The sequence below is a fragment of the Convolutriloba macropyga genome, chromosome 2 (genome assembly GCF_964194025.1).
Source record: "Convolutriloba macropyga chromosome 2, txConMacr16.3, whole genome shotgun sequence".
Taxonomy (NCBI): domain Eukaryota; kingdom Metazoa; phylum Xenacoelomorpha; order Acoela; family Convolutidae; genus Convolutriloba; species Convolutriloba macropyga.
The window spans coordinates 61,407,766-61,433,283 of NC_134469.1; the positions used below are offsets into that span (position 1 = coordinate 61,407,766).

The window sequence follows — 25,518 nt, forward strand, 5'->3', positions numbered from 1 at the left end:
GGTTATATATCAATATGTGTGAAGAGTAGATATGCAATGCAACAAACGCTAACTAGTTGGAGCGGTCCCCCCTCTCCCCTGGAAAGAACATGACCTTCTCCAACTCATTTTCATAACCTCATCATATATCATGGGTTAACTCTTATGACTATTACCACCTATTATTGTGCTAGAGAAACCATTATCAGTGAATATGAAAATTCATTTGTTTGTTCACAGTCTAAGAAGGACAAATTTTCATAAGGGTAGGAGGAAACAGACCACTCCAACCATTACACCGCAGAGGTATACCCAAATCGTCACGGGCGTGTAAATGCCCGATGCGTGTATCTCGAGTTCGTTTTTACTATGTTAATAGGAGGTTAGTAGGAGGTTGGGGTATACCTCTGCGGTGTAATGACAGTGCCTCCAGCGGGCAAAAAAGGATTCCAACCCAGGCATGGTGATGTTTAACTAAATAAATAGTCATTCATTCATTCGTGAAATAGTTTAAATATTACTCTCAAAAGCATCTCAAAATGAATGAACAAACAGCTCATAATTATGAATACATAAATCCAGCGGTTAGTTAATGTGCCTGTGAATGTATTAGCAATTAATAAAACAATGTTGGTAAAAAAGCACAGCAATGAACGCAAGAGCATCTAGGTACAAGATAGAAAGTCTGTCTTAAACACAGGACCACCGCACTTAGTTTCAATTACGTGCGTAGTTTGTTCACGTCGCACTGCAAATTAAACAAATTTTAAATTGGAGTTTTGATTACACCAAGCTGACTGGTAGCTCTCACGTAACGAACTTATTCAAATTGTACTTCAAAGAGACAAATTTCCATGGTCAGTCAGAGCAGTTTAATTTTTCTTTTAATGCAAACTGCATGAAACAAGCAAAATTTTCTATCTCTCAAAATCATCTAGCTGGTCTATAGTTTGTGGGAAAATATTTAAAAAAATGTTAGCTAAACTACACAATCTAATCCTCTACCCTAATTCGAGATGGCGCTCTTTCTAGGGATATCATTCTTCGACTTTCAGTAAGCCTTCTTGCATACTTTCAGTTACAGGAGAGCACGAAAATAGAAACTAATCAACGGTCCAATGTTTACATAGCACTAGTGTATTAAACAGTCTTGTCAATGAAATCGAGGAGCCAGTATTTTAGTTTTAATTTACATAGGGTAATAGATACGCGGGAACACGTCGTACTTTCCAAGTTGATTCAGTTCTTCAGGCACAAAAGGTAATGAAGCTGATCAAAGCAGCATCCTTGTTCAGAACACTGATTCTTTTGAGTTACCTTCTGCCGTGTTCCTTTGTATTAACCAGAACAACAAAAATCCACAAATGTTATAACTAAGGTACGTGAGGTCTATTAAACTAAACAATGCTTTAGATAAGAGCTTCTCAGGCCACACTTATTTGGTTCACAATGAAGAGAAAACAAAGCGAAAATCGCCAGAAGGTTGGCAAATATTCTATCAGTTTTTTTAATATGCGCTCCATGTTATTTCTGAGCAAAATATAATTCAAAAAAAGTTTGAAGTTTTTAATGACATGCGCATGTCAGCATATCTACCACCAAATTAACACAGCACCACGTTTCAGTTCATATTCCTTCATTTGTATTAATTAATGTTGCCCTCGCTCTACATTTGTGTCAGTGGCGCATATTGCCTCTTTAGTACTGATAGGAGATTTTTTTGCCATATACTCCATCTACTGTATTGTGTTGGTGAAGAGTGCAGTTCTGCTGCGCGTCCGATTGTCAATAACGTCATCCTGGTGATGGTGGTGGTGGTGATGGTTACTCTCATCCTCGTCCTCTGACTGATTCATGGAGCTGGCCATCAGTCGGTACCTCTCCAGCCAAAGGTCGTTCATGTGGTGCACGAGCGGGTGCGTCCCCGAGGAGGGACAGGGAAGTGGGGTTGTTGTAGGGTTGTGAGGATTGTTAGAGCTGTTACTGGACAAAAATCTGGCCACAAGTATCCCACCAGGGGTCACTATGCAGTCCAGCATCTGATTCAACAAGATGTCTTCCTGGCCAGCCTGAAAACAACTTCAGTCATAAGTTTTTGAATAGATGTTTACTAGCCAATGACTTACCTACAGGCCTTACATGTAACCTTACATGTTTCAGAAAAGCTATTTTAAACTAATCCGGTTTCTAACTAGTTGAAATGTTGTTTCATGAAGCTTCATAGATTTAAACAATCAGTACTATTTTTTGCTGAGGCGCTTAAACGCGGGACATCGTCTCACGAGTGTTGGCCCACGTTAATAAAACTCGTGGGCCAATAAATAATGACATTGCGAATTTGTTGCAGCAACTGTAGATAAGTAATGAAAGCATAAATCATCCAACATCAGACGAATTGCTCTCGAACAGCAGGCAGGGCCAATTTAATTTAGAGGGGGGCTAACGTTTTATGGACGCAAAAAAATGAACCCACAGGAGTTCCAACCATTGACCTCCAGGTTGGCCGTCTGCCACCTTAACCACTAAGCTACAAAGGCTTTGATCCTCAACCCCTCTCATAATTGCTTTTATATTAGCAACAAACAATGAGAGCAAATGAGATCACTAAAACTGAAGGCAAAGTGTGAAAAAGTCACTCAAAGTCGAAGAATGTTCTAGAACAAAACCGCAAAAACGATCAAGCAAAATTTTGCAAAAAAGACCAACATGAAAACTCTGACATACCAAAACAATCAGCAGTTCGGATACTGATTCAATATATCTTTTTTCTTTCGTTCTATAGCAAGGCACTATCGGGCAAAAACGTAAGCTCCAACAACGTATTAGCATTAATATAAAAAGTATCAGCATTATATCTGCGCTAGCAGCAAGAGATCTCATCTCAGACAGTTTGTTCCAGGCTTTAATGGTTTTTCGTCTGATGTTATTGACGTCAAAATCAAAATCGGTTCATAATCGGCCAAGAATCGACTAGAAAACCTAAAAAATATTCAATCGAAAACCACAATAATCGTTATATATCGTGGTTATATTTCTAAAATTAGTTCAAACAAACTTTTTCTGATCATTCAACGTAAATTAGAACGTAATTTATTCTTAATTGGAACGATTTCTATACGTAATTGTTATTTAGAAAAACTCGACTCTGATTGGTTAATATTCGTTTATTTACTCAATAACATCCTCCGGCCTGGATAACGTTTGGCAAAACGGAGAGTGCGACGCTATCGGACCGTAACGGAGTTCAACAATCCGAGAGGTTGGGTATCAAACTCTAGGGTGGGTTTCCTCAACTACCGAAACCAAGTCACCGGTCTTCAGGCGTTGCCCGGCATGCGTCTGCCACTTACACCTTCGGTTCAACGTCGGTACGTAATCTGGGATCCAACGCGACCAAATAGCGTTAGGGTACGACCGAGCACGCCGGTGATATTTACGATCTTCAAATTCATTGCTGCCAACAGCAGACCGATACCCTTGGAAAATTCTACCAGAATGTGGTTTGGCGTTACAACAATCAAATTACTAGGATCTGCGCTTGCGGGCGTTAGCGGACGCGAATTAAGGGCATGCTCCAGAAAACAGAAGGTAGTGTAACAGTCAGTCAGTCGACAAGTGCCGAGAATAGTTTAAAACAAGCGCTTGAAACTGCGTAAAAACCTCTCCCAGATACAACCCTGATGTCGTGTGCTGGGGGCTGAACCTTCATTTCATACCTGTGTGATCAATCTCAATTCCAAAGTTTTACTTTGCAATGTTTTCACGGAGCTTTTTCTCCGCTCAAAAAAAGTTGGTACCATTGTCAGACCAAATCATGGTGGGTGTACTCCTACGTGACGCACACTGCTCAACTCCCATCACACAAAAACTGATGTCTATTGACGTAAATATCTCAACATGAACAGCGCGACTAGTAAGACAAGTGAAGAGGAATCCCGACCTTTTTTCAGTAGCGCGGCGGATAGCAACGCAAAACATCCCAAAGTAGTCAACGTCAGAGTTTGTGAAGGGAGACTGATAAGCAAGTCTCTTCATAGGTAAGTCAGACATTATTGGTTTCAAATTTACGAATTGGAATTCGCTCTACCTCAGGCAGTGTGCTTTGATGGAGCCAAAGATGATCTTAGTTTTAGTACTGCATAATTTATCATACGTTTTCAACGCCCTAATTGTAATGCTTTCCATGAGTTTGTTCAAAGAACAATTTTACAAACGGATGACGTGCATCTATGACGATTGGATAGTATACGTTAACACCAAATTCCTTTAACCGCTTGATGCGGCCAGAGTAACGGATTAGTCCATTTTAACCAAGAACGGCGAGTGGAGAGCGACTCGGCTATGCGTAACAAATCTTTTGGTTTTTCATTCAATTTCAAAGGACTCTCTTGTTACCAAGTACTGGACATGACGCTCAGCTTCGTCGAGCTCAGTAGGATCAGTACTGATACCACCAAGCTTAAGGTACCCGGCATGTTTCGGCAGGAGCCGGAGAACGTATGCGTCAATGCACAAATATTTTTGACAAGTACTAAACTTATCAAACGGGAAGAACGAAGGAACTGGAGTTGTCTGTTTTTAATAGATGTAGCCAGAGATACAACCTCTTCGATAGCGAGTGCTTTGTTGGAGCCAAGTTTGATGTTACTGATGACTTCTTTGATCGGTACGAACCAAAAAATTGAGATATTTAATAAATGTGGACTTTTGACCCAAATGCTTAAATGCAGAACTTCAACGGAAAATTTAAGCGTACAAGATTCTGCTGGATTTTCCTTAGTTGCGACATGGTTCCACTGGTCAACGCTGGTATACTCCAAAATTTTGCAAGCGCGCTTTGTCACGAAGATTGGTTGATTTTCAATAGATTTAATCCATTGAAGAACAGTCGTGCAGTCAGTCCACGTGATTATTGGGTTAACAGTTACATTAGGTTCCCAATTATAATCTCTTTCCAGCCAACCGGCATTTAGAGGTGCTTGCAATTCCAGTTTAGTTACAGTCATCACCTTCCAGTTTAGTTAAAGCCACGCGCGCATTCCCCCGTACAAACGCAAATTCTGTTTTTTTCCTTGCCAATAGGAGTTGTGGCTCGCAGCAATGCGTCGTCACTGAGAACATCCTGGGAACTGTCACCGAACATATGAAACTCTCTGTTATCAAGGGGTCGGGTAAAATAACTTCGGGGCATTCTGATGTCTTCAGGTTCTCATAAGTCCGCACGCCAAGACACGAGCCTTTGAATCTTGTCCTGCGGGAGACCATCATCCCAATGTTTTTCTGTACACAGCAGATGTCTTTTCAGAGCAGTCTAGCATCAGTGGTAAACGGAGAGACAACACCAATGGGGTCAAAGAACTTCAAGAGAAGAATTAGGAAAAAGCGCTGAGTGACTGTCTAGGTAATAGCACAGCTGGTACCCCTACTCACAATTAAGGTGTCATTCGTGTGGTCGAATATTAGCCCAAGCACGTGCGATGAATCCTCCTGGCATGAAACAACAGCCTTGGAATCAGTAGATGGAGGGGCACCATCAATTTGTTCAGCCAGATTGGACTCATTGCTGACAAACTTAGTAAGCTAGAACACATTGAGATGGAGAAGATGTACCAAATCCTCCGATCTATTGATCGATTTCTCAGCAGACTCTACTGAGTCAAGGTAACCATCCATGTAAAAGTTTACGGGGACGGCTTTAACAGCGTCGGGCTGAAACTTGTTATTGTCCCGCGCAGTGCGTTGTAGCACAAAGTTAGCGCAAGTGGCGCATATTGATACACTTTAACGTTTGTTGTGAGGTTCTTCCGCCACAAAAAACTAACTGATGGCTGATCCGATGGTAATACGCTAAACTGTAGAAACATTCCCTCGATGTCGGCAGAGATGGCGGAAGCAGAGTTTACATAAATGATGTTTTGGAGCAGATCAGAAACAGTGATCAAAGACTTAATCAACGAGGCACCTTAAAAATTTGCTGCTCCGTTAAGCACCCTCAGCACATGTCCCGGTTTGTTCGAGTTTAAAACCGGACGGTGTTAGGTACCCTTGTTTATCGGACCGGTTCTGACTGTGAGCGTACGGAACCTTGCCTGCGTACCCTTTATTTACATTTTCCCTGATGTTTCAATATACTTTTCCCTCCTGATCTCAATCATTGGCCAGTCATATTCCCATAGATACAAATTGCAGACGGCGGGAAACGTAAATATTTGTGAGCTGAATGTCTGCCGCCAAAAGCATTCCGAAGTTGTACTTTCGGCCATCAAGCTTGATGGTACTCTCTAAGATATCTTGAGCCCGTGCATCCGCAGCAGATTGCGGAACGACATGCGGGCTGGCTCCAAACATCTGCATATCGTACCACGATTTTACCTGGCTTCCCAGTTCATTATCTTGTTCAACATCCACTTTAAAGCACGTTGAGGTTAAACCCGAACTCGATGTTAACGGCCGCTTAAGACCCAAACTACGAGCAAGCGTACCGCAACGAATAAAAGCTTCTTATCAGCAGCAAAATATTTTAACGGGCGGATAGCCAGAGAGACATTCTGTCAAATAAGCAACTCAATTTCTTTGTATAAACAAATCAAAGGATCAATGACCGCTCTAAGTGTGGGTATGTCTCCTGTCGGGCCTGTACGTTCGAAGTTCTGATGCTCTCTTGGTTTCACAGTCAGATCGACAACCCTAGTGTCAATGACTTGCTCCGTATTTACACCCTTGTCAATTAGTTTTAGTGGTCGGTCTATCGTGCAAACCGAGTATATCTGCGAGACTACCGTCCACCCAAGAGTAACTGCAGGCGATCACAAAACTAATGTCTAAGTCTAAACCAGAATATTTGACCGGTTCTAATTCAGTGACCTGAGCGAGTCCCTTAACGTCAGTAAGAGAAGACAACATTCTGGTCCAATTAGAGGGCTGTTGACTAGTGGCTGCTCGTTTAAGCTCTTGCAAGATTGCTGATGAAAATTGGAATTTGTTTGGATGGTTAGACCCTATCTGCTCCAAGCAATAGCAAGATATGTAAACTAATGCACCCTTCTGCCCGGCACTTTCTTGGTTGAGGACATTGGCGGAATATCTGCTTTTCCCGTGAGCACGAAAGGCAAAGCTAATTATCCGCCAACAACTTAGCTCGACGGGTTGGAACCTTTTCCTTGAAAACTTGACACTCCCACAAGCAAGGGTTACCCTTGCATACAAGATAGCGATAGTATTGGCCTACAGTAGGTGATAGCATTTTCTTCTTTGTTTCCTTTGGTGGGAGTTTGATGCAAACTTTTCAGGTTGTTTTGGTCTTGGTTACCTAAGTGTTGTTATCTTCAGGTTTTGCTTGGGTTGCACTTTGTTTCAAACGATCGTGTGCCTCAGGCTTTTCTTTCAGACAATAATTAGGGGCGACGAGAGTTGGCTCAATACAAAGCTTTTTAACCGTAAAGAGTGACCAAGACTAATGTTTGGTTGTAGCTATGGTACCGCTTGCTAGAAAGCACTCTTCAAGTAGTCATACCAGAGGGACCTGAAAAACCCGACAAGGCTGGATAATGCTGCAAAAGTTTATGCTGTTATCACTATTGTGCATTATAAAAGTCGTAAAGTTGCTTAGTTTATCAAAGTGAGCACTTATGACTGCCTATGGCCGGCCAAATTACTTCTAAAAGTCCGTAGTGCATCCTTGTACATCACATTACAGTAGGCGACCTCGGCAAATACAATCACTGCTTTAACATTGACGAGCGTTTAAGGTATGTCAGATTATCGTCATTAGTGAGTGTCTTTGAGTCAATCGCGCTTTAGAATTGATTATACCACCCGTGCCACTGTAACAAACCGCCATTATACCGAGCAAGTTCTACTCGAGCAGGGAGTAATTTTTCTTGCGGGGTAATTGCGTCAGCCACTTCCCTTATCAATGACGCATTGTGTGCTATCGGAGGGGCAGGTTCAGGCACCTGTGGACCACTCCAACTACAAAGAAAGGGCCCAACATAACCATATGTTGGCTGAAGAACCGGAGTTAAGAAATCAGGTGGGACATTACTGGCGGTTGCGGTCAAGTTTTCCTGCTGCATGCTTAATGGTGAATGCATAACAATCGCAGAAAGTGATCTCTTTGGGACAGACTCGTGAAAAAAATTTAGTGTTATGTTGCAATATGTTCCAATGTAATTGGAGGCACACTGTTGACAGTAATGCCTTGGTTGACTATTGACGGTCTGTGCAGTGCAAAACACCAAACACTAAAATTTGGTACAAATTGTTAGCCAAGAGGGATATTGGGCATATTATGGTCAGGCGGACCAGAGGGGTAGACGACTTTATGTATTTGTTTATACCGAAGACTGTGACAATTCGCGGATGCCCAGAATATGTCCCATATCCTTCTTGGCCAACAATTTGTGCCAAAATATGAGTTTTTGGCGTTGAGACTTTGAGCTTGCAGGGGCAGTGATAAAAAAGGGAGCATTTGTTGCGGGACGGAAACAGTTCTTCCCGAAAAGAGGAACTCGTTTGGAGCTTGAAGAAAAGCACTCATCACATACTAACACAATAGATAGAAGTACAAAAAATTAGACGCAAAAAAAACAAAAAGAGGCTTTGGGAGAACAAAGTTAAAGGAAAAACGAAACACGGAGAATTGGATAATTAAAAGGACGAAACACACGCGGACGATGCGGTATTGAAACAAGGGAAGAGAAATTGTATTAAAGCGAGCATTTTTTTTGGACGCAGGAGGTTCTTAATTTTTTTAAACATTTTCATTTTTCATTGTATTGAGCAACCTCAATTGGCCAACCTTCAAATTGAAAACCAATCGATTTTGCCAATTAGTCAAGAAACTATGCTGATGATATTATATCAGCACTGAAAATTCTTGAAATACCAAAACAATCAATAGTTCGCACATAAAATGAATTTATTCTTTTTCGTTCTATAAAAAGGCATTATTTGCCAGAAACGTAAGCTCCAACAACAAATTCGCATTAACGTATAAAGTACAGTTTACTACCGGATGCTGTGTTAGGCACTACTGTTTATCGGACCTGTGCTCAACCCTGTGAGCGTCCAGAACCTCGCCTATATACCCTTTATTTAGATCTTCCCTGAGTGTTCATTCTACATCTACCTCCTGGTCTTCATCCTTGGCCAGTCATTTTCCAATAGACATAAGTTACAGAACGCGAGACACGTAAATATTTATGTGCTGAATGTCTTCCGCCTAAAATATTCCGATGTTGTACTTTCGACCATCAAGCTTGGTGGTACTCTCAAAGATATGAGCCCGTGCATCCACGACAGATTGCGGAACAACATGCTGGCTAGCTCGAAACAACTGAAGATCGTACCACAATTTCACTGGCTTCCAAGTTCATTATGTTCAATAATCAATTTAAAGGACATTGAGGTCAAACCCGAACTCGATGTTAAGGACCGACTAAGAAGAGCCAACCAATGGGCAAGCGTAGGGCAACGAATAAACTCTTCTTATCGGCAGCGAAGTATTTTAACGGTCGGATAGCATTAGATACATCCTGTCCGAGTAGCAACTCAATTTCTTTGAATAAATCAAAGCATCAATGACCGCTAAATGTGGGCCTGTAGGTTCAAAGTTCTGATGGTCTCTAGTTTTCACAGTCAGTTCGACAACCCTAGTGTGAATGACTTGATCCGTATTTATACACGTGTCAGTTAGTTTCAGTTGTCAATTGTACAAACAGAGTCTATCTGCGAGCGAGACTACCATCCACCCAAGAGTCACTGTAGGCGATATCACACAATACTAATATCTTAAAGTCTAAACCAGAAGAATTGCCCGGTTGCAATTGAGTCACCTGAGGGAGTCTCTTAACGTCAGTAAGAGACGACATTGTTGTGGTCCTATTAGAGGGCTCTTCACCATTGGCTGTTTTGGTTTGAGCTCTGTTGCAAGATGGCTGATAAATATTGGAATTTGTTTAGGATTTGGATGGTTAGACCCTGTCTGCACCATGCAGTAGCCAGATATGTAAACTATTGCACCCTTGGCTGAGGACATTGGTGGAATATCTGCTTGTCACGTGAGCACGAAAGCAAAGCTAATTATCCGCCAACAACTTAGCTCGATGGGTTGGAACCTTTTCCTTGAAAAGTTGACACTCCCACAAGCAAGGGTTACCCTTGCATACAAGATAGCGATAGTATTGGCCTAAAGAAGGTGATGGCATTTGCTTATTTGTTTCCTTTGGTGGGAGTTTGATGCAAACTTTTCAGGTTGTTTCGGTCTTGGTTACCAAAGAGTTGTTATCTTCAGGTTTTGCTTTGGTTGCGCTTCGTTTCATATGATCGTGTGACTCAGGCTTCTCTTTCAGCCAATCATTTAGGGCAATGAGAGTTGGCTTAATCCGAAGCTTTTCAACCGTAAATAGTGACCAAGACTCATGTTTGGTGCTTGGTAGAAAGCAATCTTCAAGTCAGTCAGACGAGAGGGACTTTAAAACCCCAAGGCTGGATAATGTTGAAAAGCGGTTTATGCTGTTATCACTATTATGCATTTTAAAAGACGGAAAATTGCTTAGTTTATCAAAATGAGCACTTATGACCACGTGTGGCTGGCGAAATTTACGTTCTAGAAGTCCTTAGTGCATCCTTGTACATCACATCACAGTAGACAACCTCGGCAATTACAATCTTTGCTTTACCAGCGACGAGCGTTTGAGGTATGTCAAATTAACGTCATCAGTGAGCGGCTGTGAGACAATCGCGCTTTTCAATTGACTATACTACTCGTGCCACTGCAATGGAGGGGGCAGGTTCAGACACCTGTAGACCAAAACAATTCCACGGAATAGCTCAACATAACCAAATGTTGACCGAGGAACCAGTTAAGAAACCAGGTGGGACATTACTGGCGGTTGCGATCGGTTTTCCTTCTGTATGACTGATGGTGACTGCATAACAATACAAAGAGGTGAATTTTGACAGACTCCTGCTGAAACTTTAGCGATTGATGGTGCAATATGTTCCTGTATAATTGGAGGCACACTTGACAGTAATGCTTTCGTTGACTTTGATGGTCTCTGCTGTTGAAAACAGCAAAGACTCATATTTGGCAAGAGTTGTTAGCCAAGAGGGATATTGGGCATATTATGGAAGGAAGAAGCATCAGGATAGACGACTTTATGTATCTAATAATAACGGAAACTGACAGTTCTCGGCTGCCCGGAAAATGCCCAATATCCCTCTTGGCTAACAATTTATGCAAATATGAGTTTTTAGCGTTGGGTATTTGAGCTCGGAGGGGCGGTGTGAAAAAAGGATCATTTGTTGCGGGGATGAAACATTTCTTCCCGGAAACAGTAAGAGTGGCGTTTGGAGCTCGAGGAACAACACTTCATGACATACTAACATACAACATCGAAGTACAAACAATTAGACGCAAAAAACAAAAATTCAGGTTTTGGGAGAAAAAGGTTAAAGGAAAAACCAAACACGGAGAATTGGATAATTTAAAGGACAAAACACACGCTGACGATGCGGTATTGAAACACGGGACGAGAAAAATTGTATGAATGCGAGCATTTTTTTGTACGCCGGAGATTGTGATTTTTTTACATCTTTACATTTCTCATTGTATTGAGAAACCTCAATTGACCAACCTTCGAATTGAAATCCAATCAATTTTGTCAATTTGTCAAGAAACCAATCCGATGATAAAATATCAGCACTAAAAACTGATATACCAAAAAAATTCAATAGTTCGCTAATGAAATGAAATGATTTTATCTTTCGTTCTATAACAAGGCATTATTCGCCACAAACGTAAGCTACAACAACGTATTAGCATTAACGTATAAAGTAGAGTTTACTACCGGAAGGTGAGGTAGGTATCACTGTTTATCGGACCGGATCTCAAACTTGTGAGCGACCAGAACCTCGCTTACATACCATTTATTTAGATCTTCCCTGATGGTTCACTATACTTCTCCCTCCTGGTCTTCATCCTTGGCCAGTCCGTTTCCAACAGACATAAGTTGCAGAAGCCGAGAAACGTAAATATTTATGAGCTGAATGTCTGCCGCGCAAAATATTCCGACGTTGTACTTTCGGCCATCAAGCTAGGTGGTCCTCTCAAAGATATCATGAGCCCGTGCATCTGCTACAGATTGCGGAACAACATGCTGGCTAGCTCCGAACAACGGAAAATCGTACCACAATTTTACTGGCTTCCCAGTTGATCATATTCAATATTCACTTTAAAGAACATTGAGGTCAAATCCGAACCCGATGTTAAAGACCGATCAGCCAACCTAAGGGTAAGCGCACGGCAACGAATAAACTTCTTATCGGCAGAGAAATATTCTAACGGGCGGATAGCGTGAGAGAAATCTGGTTCGGGTATCAACTCAATTTTTTGGTATAAATAGGTCAAAGAATCAATGACCGCTAAGTGTGAGTATGTCAGCCAGATCCCTTATCAATGACGCATTTTATGCTATCGGAGGGGCAGGTGCAGACACCTGCGGACCACTCCAACTATACAGAAGCGGCCCAAGATAACCATATGTTGGCTGAAGAACCACAGTTAAGAAACCAGATGGAACAGTACTGGCGGTTGCGATCGAGTTTTCCTGCTGTATGCCGGATGGTGACTGCATATCAGTGAGGTGAATTTTGAGATTTGTTGGGAAAAATTAGTGGTTGATGGCTCATAATGTTCCTGTATAACCGGAGGCACACTATTGACAGTAGCAATGCCTTGGTTGACTATTTATGGTCTGTGCTGTGGAAAACACCAAGGACTCATATTTGGCACAAATTGTCTACCACGAGGGATAATGTGCAAATTATGTTCAGGAGGACCAGCGGGGCAGACAACTGTATGTATGTGTTACATCTTTACATTTCTCATTGTATTGAGAAACCTCAATTGACCAACCTTCGAATTGAAATCCAATCAATTTTGCCAATTTGTCAAGAAACCAATCCGATGATAAAATATCAGCACTAAAAACTGATATACCAAACAAATTCAATAGTTCGCTAATGAAATGAAATCATTTTATCTTTCGTTCTATAACAAGGCATTATTCGCCACAAACATAAGCTACAACAACGTATTAGCATTAACGTATAAAGTAGAGTTTACTACCGGAAGGTGAGGTAGGTATCACTGTTTATCGGACCGGATCTCAAACTTGTGAGCGACCAGAACCTCGCTTACATACCATTTATTTAGATCTTCCCTGATGGTTCACTATACTTCTCCCTCCTGGTCTTCATCCTTGGCCAGTCCGTTTCCAACAGACATGAGTTGCAGAAGCCGAGAAACGTAAATATGAGCTGAATGTCTGCCGCCCAAAATATTCCGACGTTGTACTTTTGGCCATCAAGCTTGGTGGTCCTCTCAAAGATATCATGAGCCCGTGCATCTGCTACAGATTGCGGAACATGCTGGCTAGCTCCGAACAAAGGAAAATCGTACCACAATTTTACTGGCTTCCCAGTTGATCATATTCAATATTCACTTTAAAGAACATTGAGGTCAAATCCGAACCCGATGTTAAAGACCGATCAGCCAACCTAAGGGTAAGCGCACGGCAACGAATAAACTTCTTATCGGCAGAGAAATATTCTAACGGGCGGATAGCGTGAGAGACATCTGGTTCGGGTATCAACTCAATTTTTTGGTATAAATAGGTCAAAGAATCAATGACCGCTAAGTGTGGGTATGTCTCCTGCGGGGCCTGTACGTTTAAAATATATGAGCCGACATTCAGACTTTCTTTAACGAAATGGTTGATGGTAAACGGTTCGAAGTTCTGATCCTCTCTTGGTTTTACAGTCAGTTCGACAACCCTAGTGTTAATGACTTAATCTGTATTTATAACCGTCAGTTAGTTTCAGTGGTCTTTCGTGCAAACCGAGTCTATCTGCGAGACTACCGTCCACCAAATAGTCACTGCAGGCGATATCACACAATACTAATATCTAAGACTAAACCATAAGAATTGCTCGGTTGAAATTCAGTCACCTGAGGGAGTCCCTTAACGTCAGTAGACAACATTGTTGTGGTCCTATTAGAGGGCTGTTCACTAGTGGCTGTTTTGGTTTGAGCTCTCTTGCCAGATGGCTGATAAAAATTGGAATTTATTTAGGATTTGGATGGTTAGACCCTGTCTGCACCATGCAGTAGCCAGATATGTAAATTATTGCACCCTTCTGAACGGCAATATCTTGGTTGAGACATTGGCGGAATATGTGCTTGTCCCGTGGCCACGAAAGGCAAAGCAAATTATCCACCAGCAACTTAGCTCGATGGGTTGGAACCTTTTCCTTGAAAACTTGACACTCCCACAAGCAAGGGTTACCCTTGCATACAAGATAGCGATATTATTGGCCCACAACTGATGGCATTTTCTTCTTTGTTTCCCATTGGTGGGAGTTTGATGCAAACTTTTCAGGTTGTTTCGGTCTTGGTTACCAAAGAGTTGTTATCTTCAGGTTTTGCTTTGGTTGCGCTTTGTTTCATATGATCGTGTGCCTCAGGCTTCTCTTTCAGCCAATCATTTAGGGCAATGAGAGTTGGCTTAATCCGAAGCTTTTCAACCGTAAATAGTGAACAAGACTCATGTTTGGTGCTTGGTAGAAAGCAATCTTCAAGTCAGTCAAACGAGAGGGACTTTAAAACCCCAAGGCTGGATAATGCTGAAAAACGGTTTATGCTGTTATCACTATTATGGATTATAAAAGACGGAAAATTGCTTAGTTTATCAAAATGAGCACTTATGACCACGTGTGGCTGGCGAAATTTACGTTCTAGAAGTCCTTAGTGCATCCTTGTACATCACATCACAGTAGACAACCTCGGCAATTACAATCTTTGCTTTACCAGCCACGAGCGTTTAAGTTATGTCAAATTAGCGTCATCAGTGAGCAGCTGTGAGACAATCGCGCTCTTGAATTGACTATACTCCTCGTGCCACTGCAATGGACCGCCATTATACTGAGCAAGTTTCCACTCGAGCAGAGTCAATTTTCTTGTAGGCTTATTGCGTCAGCCAGATCCCTTATCAATGACGCATTTTGTGCTATCGGAGGGGCAGGTGCAGACACCTGCGGACCACTCCAACTATACAGAAGCGGCCCAACATAACCATATGTTGGCTGAAGAACCAGAGTTAAGAAACCAGATGGAACAGTACTGGCGGTTGCGATCGAGTTTTCCTGCTGTATGCCGGATGGTGACTGCATATCAGTAAGGTGAATTTTGAGATTTGTTGGGAAAAATTAGTGGTTGATGGCTCATAATGTTCCTGTATAACCGGAGGCACACTATTGACAGTAGCAATGCCTTGGTTGACTATTTATGGTCTGTGCTGTGGAAAACATTAAGGACTCATATTTGGCACAAATTGTCTACCACGAGGGATAATGTGCATATTATGTTCAGGAGGACCAGCGGGGCAGACAACTGTATGTATGTGACTATAACGAAGACTGACAATTCTCGGCTGCCCAGAATATGCCCCATATCCCTCTTGGTCAACAATTTGAGCCAAATATGAGTTTTTGGCGACGAGTATTTGAGCTTGCAGGGGCGGTTACAAGAAAGGGAGCATTTGTTGCGGGGATGAAACATTTCTTCCCGGAAAGAGGAAGGCTGGCGTTAGGAGCTCGAGGAGCAACACTTCATCACTACTAACATACTACATCAAAGTACAAACAATTAGACGAAAAAAAAACAAAAACAGATTTTGGGAAATCAAGGTTAATGGAAAAACAAAAAACGAAGAATTGAAAAACTAAAAGGACGAAAATCTCGCGGACGAAGCGGTATTGAAACAAGGGACGAGAAAAATATTAGGAATGAGAGCAATTTTTTGTACGCAGGAGGTTCTGATATTTTTTATACCTTTTCATTTCTCATTGTATTGAGCGTCCTCAATTGACGAACCTTCGATTTGAAATCCAGTCGATTTTGCCAATTTGTTAAGAAACGAGGCAGATGATATACCATTCCTGAGCACTCTGATATACCAAAACAATCAATAGTTCGCACATGAAATGAAATCATTTTTTTCGTTCTATAGCAAGGCATTATTCGCCAGAAACGTAAGCTCTAACAACGTATTAGCATTAACGTACAAAGTAACAAAGTAACATTATATCTGCGCTAGCAACGATATCTAAGACGGCAGCGTCTTTTCGTTACTCTTTTACCTGTTTTTTGTTTTGGTTTTGTTTTTAGTTATGGACTTCGATATCGGTTCACAATCACCTAGAAAACCTGAAAATATTAACCCGAAAACCACCTTAACCGGTATATATCGAGATTTTATTTACTTGAAAATATTTTCTGAACTTTCTACGTATATAAGAACGTATTTTATACTCATTTTGAACGATTTCTATACGTGTTTATTATTTAGAAATACTCGATTCTGATTGGTTAGAATTCGTTTATTTACTCAGCAACCATCACCTAAAGATTAACACGTTGACAATAAATGCTTCAAACTTCGTTCAAGAGCGATTCGACTTTAATATTACAAAAGACGACTTGAAATGTCAGATATACGATACCATGACACTGGGAGTGTGTAGACAAAGGGAAAAAAACGATGATTATAGATGATAGAGATACTTCAATACGCAAATACATAGTTTTACAACAAATTTTTTGAATAAGGTTATCAACTTATAACATAGCCGGCAGATTGCCGGAATAGCTGCGAAAGAATAGACTTGCGTGCCATATTATAGAGATAGAAACAGATACAGATATAAGTTGAAAAAGTTATCGACGCCGCTCAAAAAGCTATGTAAAAAATAAACAATAAATTTATAAAGCTTGTTAAAATTCATTGCGCAGAAGCCTTTTCATTAGGGACCCTTATTACACATAAGTTCCTTTGACCTTACACTAATTCAAAATAAACTTAAATTTTAAAGAGCAAAAGTCATTTTTATTGAGTGAGGTAAGTCACTTATGATCAAAATCTAATCACGCAAAAAAACTTTTGCTAGAGAGAGCGAGTGAGAGAAATGACGTCACGCGCGCAAAAGCAGCTAGTGAGAGGAAGAAGTCATTCAGAAAATTTGACTTTTCAGCTTTGAGGTGTGAACAAATGTAAAACGAAAATAGAGCGTCAGACGACGAAACAAAAAAAAAACATAGGACAAGTCCTGACGTACAATTCAAAGAATTTTCATTGACTAAACAAAAAACTAGACCTGGAAAAAACTATTAATAGATTGGGAAAACCATTTAGAAAAAATCCGATCCAAAAAAATCGAAAAAAATAGTAAAAACCAAAGTGAAATTACCGCATGTGAACAAAAAACCACTAGCGAGAAAGCGAATTTTTGTTCCAACGCCGTTTTCTCTCTACTTTAAAATTAGAGCGAAAAAAAATTCCCGCCGCAAAACCACTCGCTTTTTCGCTCCACTTTCTGTTTCGGCGTGACCAAAATCACCACTCCAATTTGACTTCAAAAATCATGAAAATGTGTGAACAGATCTTAAAAAAAGACAGCGCCCCATTACAATTCAAATTCTTCGAATTGTAAAAAAAAACAAAGAGCACCGCAATATAGCTACGCTCAGCTTACAGCTTCGCAGCTATAAAAAGATAGATCACTAGGCACTTGAGAATTCGTTTAGTAGTGTAGTCATTTTTTTCCTTACTGTTCAAAAATTTTCGCCACAATTATGCTCCCTTTGATAAAATCATACCATGCTTAACCAGCAGTTGCAAAAATTCTTGGGTCGCATTTAAGGTCTAAGTGGAGAAAATAACTGGTCATGTTTTCTTTGTATAGCAGCGTCGGCGTCATTATTTTTTGAAAGCGGGTTATTTTCGAGGAACACATTTTGAATGAGTAATTTTTTGCTTGGCGTCCATAACGCATCTGAAGGAAAGCATACGATGCAGACAGAAACTTTGAAACGTGAGATGAGTCAAACTTCTGACAAAGGTTTCTCTGGTTGAAAAAGATTTTGCAAACCAGGTTGGTTGTTTATCAAATTAATTTAGCAATGATCGATTTGTGCCATTTCAATCCAAAGCTCTGCACTACAACTGACTCAATGACAATGCTCTCATCACTTTTAGCCTTGCATGCACAGGAAGATTTCTGGCCGGAAATCAGCAAACATTGCTCAGCAACAGATGGAAAACTTTCTTAGGGCATTAAGCGGTCATTCATTTTTTGGAAGACATGTAGTCACTACCTTTAGACAATCAATAAGTTAGCTTGTTGAATACCATTCAATAAGTTAAAAAGCTGACGTATATGATGCTTTAACTTCACGTCGAGAGATGAAACTTGTAAAATGTATTTCAGTTAAATTGTTTGTCTAATTAACTGAGACTTGATCGACTGATGCCATCTTAGAGTATAGTAGTGCCGTAAAAATAACCTAATAGCAATGTTTCCAACAGTTCTAACCTTGTATGGAGCGAAAACGAGTTTTTAATTGCAAGAAGTTCCTCTTATTCCACAAGCCAATTTTCGCAGCAGACTTTGACTCATTATGATAATTCAAGTTGTTAGCGAAGTAAGAGCCCAATTAATACACTATTCTTTAATGGCACATTTTAACCCTCGATTGTTATAAAATACGATTTTTTTCGATATTTTACAAAAGCGCAGGCTGTTGTTTCCTTCAAAAAGGTTTGGCCTGTTTTGATCAAAATGTTGCTCTAGTTAACCTTGACAATATACAAGGTTTTTGATTTTCTTTCACTTGCATGCAAAGCCTTAGAGTCGTCAGGGGTATTGCTCAACAGCGCATCGGTCGATGACAAGTTTATCTAAGTTTTTTATTTATTAAATATTGCTAATTTTAAGGGACCAAGTAGTGTTTCTTTTGGACAGCCCCCTGACTTAGCTTAATCCAGTTTGATTCAAAATTGTTTATTACCTCTTCTTGAAGTATCTTGTTTGTATTCATTGCAACGCATCGTCTTTAAAATCCAGTACGATTTCAGATTTGCAATTCCTGAGCGCAAAATTTTAGGCAAATAGATAAATGAAATGTTTGTGATATGTTGCTATCATTCAGACAGATGATTATTTGACCGAATCATTCTTTCGCAAAGTTTGGAGAGCGCGCCTGTAACTGAATTGACTGAAAAATCGCGACAATCAATTTCGCAATTAAAGAAATTAGTTATAACTACTTTCAAAGACTCGCTGAGAAAACCTCTCATCTATAACTTAATTTATAAGCATTGTGAGATGAGAAACCACTAAAATTGCCCCACGTTTCAATGCACAGGCCGGGATTATTGGGTTTCCGAGAGAATTGTTGAGATTGAGGTATCATATTATGTATTCTTGCTCCGGAAGAAATCGAAAATAAAATCTTTGGACATTGAGTGGTGACTCTTTCTAGATATTTCAAAATAATTGCAGCTCTCTTGGTTTTTATATAATTGCTAAAAGTACTACTCAAAATTGGAAGTGACGTTACATTTTTTTTTCTTTTTATCCCTGGTATCATTAACTATTTACTGCCATTTTGTTCATTTTCTGTGATCTTAAACACCTCTTCACCAACATAAAATTTTCTGCTCAAAGAACAAACTTTGTTAGTCATTCCTTATAAGGCAAAGCTTCGTTTTGGCATTAATTGTTTCAGCTTATGTATTTTCGTTTTAATAATACTCTTGGAACTTCCGGTGTTCAGCGGTCCACATCAATTGTACCAACCCTGGGAACATCCTCTTCCAACCATACGTCGCCAGCATGGAATTTCTACCAGCATGAACACATAAGATAGTAATGAAAAAAGGTATTAGTTTTGCCAAGTTTTGTCTGTTCTTTTGCTATATGATTGCATTAGAAGAATACTTGTTGAAACCCAGCTTGTTTGAGAAATCGGCAATATTGAAAATCACTGTTTCTGATGGGAGTCTTTTTGTTGCGGGTTTCCAGATTATATTTTGAGAGGATTGCACCCATGAATTCTTTCTTTGTCATCCACCAACTGTGGTGTCTTCAACTTCAAGTGTCTTATTTGAACTTAGGATCTAAAACTTGGTTACTATAGCATCACACTAACAACTTACCTAAGGTAAAATTAGTTTTGACAGTACGATCAGCTCGGTAACAAGTATGAATTTCTTAGCCTATTTCCCAAAAGTTTACATCCTGTTCTGATGTCAGCTAGGTTTCATCATTTAGTATTTCTCCCTGTTTCTCGTATGAGTTCTTTATGTTTTTAAGTTTTTCACAATACTCCTGCAATTTAGGTAACAAAGCTTAAAATTTCGTGAAAAAGTTTAAATCTGATAAATTTGAAACTATTTTTCTCTAGTCAACGTAATGAAGCGCCAAAATAAACAATATTTAACCCTCCTGATTTTGAACTGTCCTCACATAAGTATTAAAAATTCTAACCGTCTTTTAATGGAAAATTCCAGATGTCATTCATCAACCAATGACCGCAAAAAAATAAAGAAAAGCACCAGTTTTTCTCCTTGAAAGAATGGTGCTTTTAATTTTTACTTGTTCAGACGCGAGAATTTGTATGGCAGGAAATATAGACAAAAAAACAAATATTGGACCTTTTCCGTTTGTACCCCCAGTACTTTATGCACCCCCATTTACAGAGCACGTGCCATTACATAGTAAAAACAAACACGAAGAGATTTAACAACAAACACGAAGAGATTTCGGATTTTTTGCAGCAGCAGAACAGACAAACATGCTTTATTGTTACTGAAACATGGATAAACGATAATCAGAAGATACCCTTAAACTTTTTAAGCAACAATCACCACTTTGTCCATCAAAGTAGATCAAAATTGACGCAGTTAACGAGAGGTGGTGGAGTAGGGATATGGGTACCAAATACGTTCAAACATAAAATACGGAATGATCTCAACTCTATTAACAGAAGTTTTTTTGAATCACTATGGCTTGAAATACAAGCACCGTTTAAGGAAAAACTTCTAGTTAACGTTTCTTATTGTTCCAATAAAAACTTGGGTGAATTTTTTCTAGAAGAGTTGACATCCGAAATTTCAGGCGCATATTCAATAACTGATAATGTAATACTATTCGGAGACTATAACATCAATTTTTTCAATCAAAGAGAAAAAGATTTATTGACAGAATTTGCTTCCAACAATGGTCTTGAGATAGTAAATAAAAATACTCCAACTTGGACGAATGGAAATCAGGAAACACTAATTGATCACTGTTTAACAACGAAACATCAAATTTTTGATACAACTGTTATCGAGCAGTTATTTGGAAGTGATCACTTTACACAAGTTTTCCTTTCGTCACTGGACATTGATTATGAAAACAACAAAACGCAATTTTTTTACCGGGATACTAGCAAATTTACTAGAGCTAATCTTAACAAAAAAACTGCATCCGCGGATTGGAGTTTCATGTATCAACAAAACAATGCAAACTCAACTTTTGAAAAATTTTCAATTATGTTTGAAAATATTCTGAATAGTATAGCTCCCATCAAAATAGGAGAGCCATCATCAAAATCAACGAAAAAGAAATGGTTATCCAGAAAAATTTTGAATCTAATCAACGAAAAGCACAGGCTTTTCAATATTTGGAAGATAACAGCAGACGTTGACACATATAACTCATACAAAAGAATAAGAAACCATACAAACAGACTACTTAGAAGAGCGAGTCACAATTATTCACAGAAATTGTTCGAAAGTCTTCCCGATTCAAAACAACAGTGGAAATTCATTAAAACAAAAATAAAACACGAGGATAAAAATGGCGAAATTTCTAGAATTCGGTTCAAACAAGATATTTTAAAAGACAAAAAAGAAATCGCTAACACAATTAATATTTGTTTTTCTAAATTAGGTTTATACGAAGGCGAGACAGAAAAAGTTGACCTACCGGACTTTGCTTTTGACAAAACTGAGTTTTCCTTCAGACATATAACGAGAAAAGAACTGTTTACTGTAATTGATCAATTACCACAAAGCAAAGCAGCGGGTCCTGGATTACTTACTGCATGGTCCTTCAAGTGTAGCAAAATGTCTATTGGAACACATCTACAGTTTGCAATAAACGAATGTATATCAAAAAATATTTTTCCTGACATACTTAAAAAAGCATATGTAACTCCAATTTAAAAAAAGGGAATCCACTGGAAGCAGGAAACTACAGACCAATTTCAGTCACACCGACTCTTGCGAAAATTTTTGAAAGACTTTTGCTCCAACAAATGCTAGAACATGTTGAAAAGTATGAAATAATCAATAACAATCAATTTGGGTTTCTGAAAAGAAAATCTTCGAATGACACAGTAATATCGTTGACAGAATCAGTGAATAGTTTGTTAGAAGAAAACGAAACCGTTGTTAGTATATTCTTGGATTTAGCCAAAGCTTTTAACTCAATATCTCACAAAATTTTTCTCGAAAAAATTACTAAATATGGATTTAGTACGGAATCAATTGCAATGCTAGAATCGTTTTTGTCTAACAGAAAACAATGCGTAAAGAACGGCATAGAATATTCGAACTGGGTGACAATAAATCATGGAGTACCTCAAGGAACAGTTCTCGGACCTTTAATTTTTTTTAATATATATCAACGACTTCCCTGAAAAAATGAAAAAAAGAGAGGACGTTTTACAGTTTGCAGATGACACATGCATAATTTGTCATCCTAAATCCGATGAAAATCTGTTATGCGAAATTAACAGTGTTTTTGAAAGTACTGACAGTTATATGAGGCAAAATATGCTAACTTTAAACAGAGATAAAACAGAAATTGTGGTTTTTTCAAAAAATGGTGAATCAAAAATTGAACAATTTCATTATGATGGAATTTACATAGAGCCAAAAACAAGTTGTCGTTATTTAGGTATAATGATTGATAACAATCTAAATTTTGACATTCAGCTGAACAAAACATTAACAAAAATGGCAAATGCTATTAGGTCAATTTACTTAGTAAGACATTTTCTACCACTAAAAGCAAGAATCGTTCTTTTTAAATCACTTGTTTTGTCCCATCTCAATTTCAGTGCAATTTTTTTTTCAATCGTTGTCGGTTATGTCACTTCAAAGAGTTAATAGACAAATAAATTGGGGAATAAAGGTTTGCCACCTGCGCAAAAAGTTTGACAGTGCAAGAGATCTATTACTGAAAGACAAAATTTTACCAGCAGAGCTTTTCATTAAAAAAGTTTGTTTTCTTAAATTTTTTGACCTCCTCTCACAATATAAACAGAGTAGTCGAGAAACCAAAAACTCCTCTTTCAGGATTCTTGAAAAGTACGAATTGACCAAAAACTGCAGAACTGTCCAGTTTTTTCCAAAGAATAAGTGCCAATCCAAATGGAGTGACAGGTCACTGATCAGAAATTTTTCTAGGAAGTGGAATAATTTGCCAATTGAAATCCGAAAAGAGAAAACTAAAAACAAATTTAAGGAAAAACTGAGCAGCGAAATGGTCAAACTGCATGAACGTGTTCCAATAGATAGACAAGTAAGAGGCTTTAGGAATTTTTTCTACTGAAGTATAAAGACCAAACTATTCATATATTTACGAGGCGATTTTGAAAATGTAAATATTTAACCAAACGTTGTTGTTGTGGTTATAACTTTAAATTTACATTTTTGAAGATTAAAACAAATCATTATGTTAAAATATGGCATGTGCGTTTTGGGTAAAATTAATATGCACTCACTAAGCTTGGGAGGTTCTTTTCTTTCTGTACCTCTTCGAAACCTTCTTTCAGTCCTAATAAATTCGGTTGTAAATCACTTGAATGTTTCAAAACCAAAATAGCCAACAAAGGTTTAAAACTGCGCGATAATACTGAGTGACTGTTTCTAGCCTACCTCAGAGTTGAGGAGGAAGTGTACTGGGAGTTGGGCGAGGTCTGCATCCACCAGGGGCAGGTAATAGTTGGGGCTCTCGAACTTTTGAGGATTGTGAGGGTTTGGCGATGCAGCACGATGAGCTGCACAATGCTGCATAGGGGCGTCATTTTGCTGACTGTACACAGTTCCACTTGAGCACACTGCAAAAAATATATACTGTAACAGTTCATTTCTTATTTGGGTTGTGATAAGCTTGTTACTTAACACTGCGGGTAACAAAACACCCATATTCAACTTAATTGGGCAGTGAGAAACCGGTTATTGAAAACAAAACTACGGGCAGCCGAATTCTCAACTGATACAGAGAACAAAACATGATAGTAAAGTTCATACTGTTTAGACCAAAATATCGAATAACATAGCCGGCAAACTGCCGGAAAAAAGCCGCCGATGACTCGCTTGACGAACATCGGGATTGAAACAGAAAACATACCCGGCAGACTGCCGGAAAATAGCCGCCGTTGATTCCAATAAGCATGATTGGGATTGAAAGAATAGAAGATATTGAAAAAAAAAATTTTTTGTACAAACTCATTTTTTAAGTCCAATTTATTTTGATGGCATTTCGTTGTTGAACATAATGTACTTCTGTTTCTTAGAGAGAAGCTACAGGGGCTACTATCAATACCAATAAGCATTAGAGATGGTAACTAAGACTTATAGGAACGACGTTCAAATAGCGGGCATCTAAAATAGGGCTTTATGGGTTTATCCCGTTTCTACTTGACTTCAATTTTTTATACTGACTCTGTTCATTTTGAATTGCTTTGCTGAGCAACTGATGTTCAAAATCACTTTTAGCAGAATGAGAGAAGAGAGAAACTAGCCTAGAGAAGTCAAAAAGATATCACGCAAAATGTTGAAAAAGCGGCAAAATGAGGTAAAGCGAAACATTTTTTTATTCGACGAAGAAAAAAAACATAGCAGGACAAGCCCTGACGTACAATTCAAAGAATTTTCATTGACTAAACAGAAAAACTAGACCTAGAATGGACTATGAGTGAATTGAGAAAACCATTTTAAAGAAATCAGATAAAAAAATAAGAAAAAAAAAGAGAATCAATGTCAAAACGCCGCATGTGAACAAATAAACCATTAGCGAGAAATGAAAATTTAGTTCAAACAAAAAACTAGGCCTAAAATGAGCTGTGAATGGATTGGCAAAACCATTTAGAAAAAAATCCGATCCAAAAACTCGAAAAAACAGTAAAAATCAGAGTGAAATTGCCGCATGTGAACAAAAAACCACTACCGAGAAACCGAATTTTTGTTCAAACACCGTTTTCTCACTCTACTTTAAAATTAGAGCGAAAAAATTTCACGCCGCAAAACCACTCGCTTTTTCGCTCCGTTTCCTGTTTCGGCGTGACCAAAATCACTACTCCAATTTGACTTCAAAAATCATGAAAATGTGTGAACAGATCTTAAAAAGACAGCGCCCCAATACAATTCAAATTCTTTGAATTGTAAAAAATAGGAGCGCTATAATAGCCGACTGAGAAGATGAGGGCGGCTATTAAAAATAAGAGATACAAATTGACAGAATATGTTTCTAAGTCGCAAAAAGTGTTCTAATTTGGTGTAATTAGATTCTACAATTATACTTAATTCAGCTTCTAAACCGAAGGCTATTAAGCTTAATACTAATACCACAATCGCTCCA

At 39.0% G+C, this 25,518-nt stretch overlaps 1 protein-coding gene across 1 annotated transcript in view; it reads right to left on the minus strand.

Moving 5' to 3' along the window:
- Nucleotides 1–983: 983 nt before the first annotated feature.
- LOC142334578 (ubiquitin thioesterase zranb1-B-like) overlaps nt 984–25,518 on the minus strand; it is a 38,239-nt gene continuing 13,704 nt past the window's right edge. The window contains exons 5-6 of the mRNA XM_075382714.1: nt 23,814–23,995; nt 984–2,048 (exon numbers count right to left, since the gene is read on the minus strand). Coding sequence (XP_075238829.1) covers nt 1,716–2,048; nt 23,814–23,995 — 515 coding nt within the window. The 3' untranslated portion in view covers nt 984–1,715. The remainder of the gene's footprint in view (nt 2,049–23,813; nt 23,996–25,518) is intronic.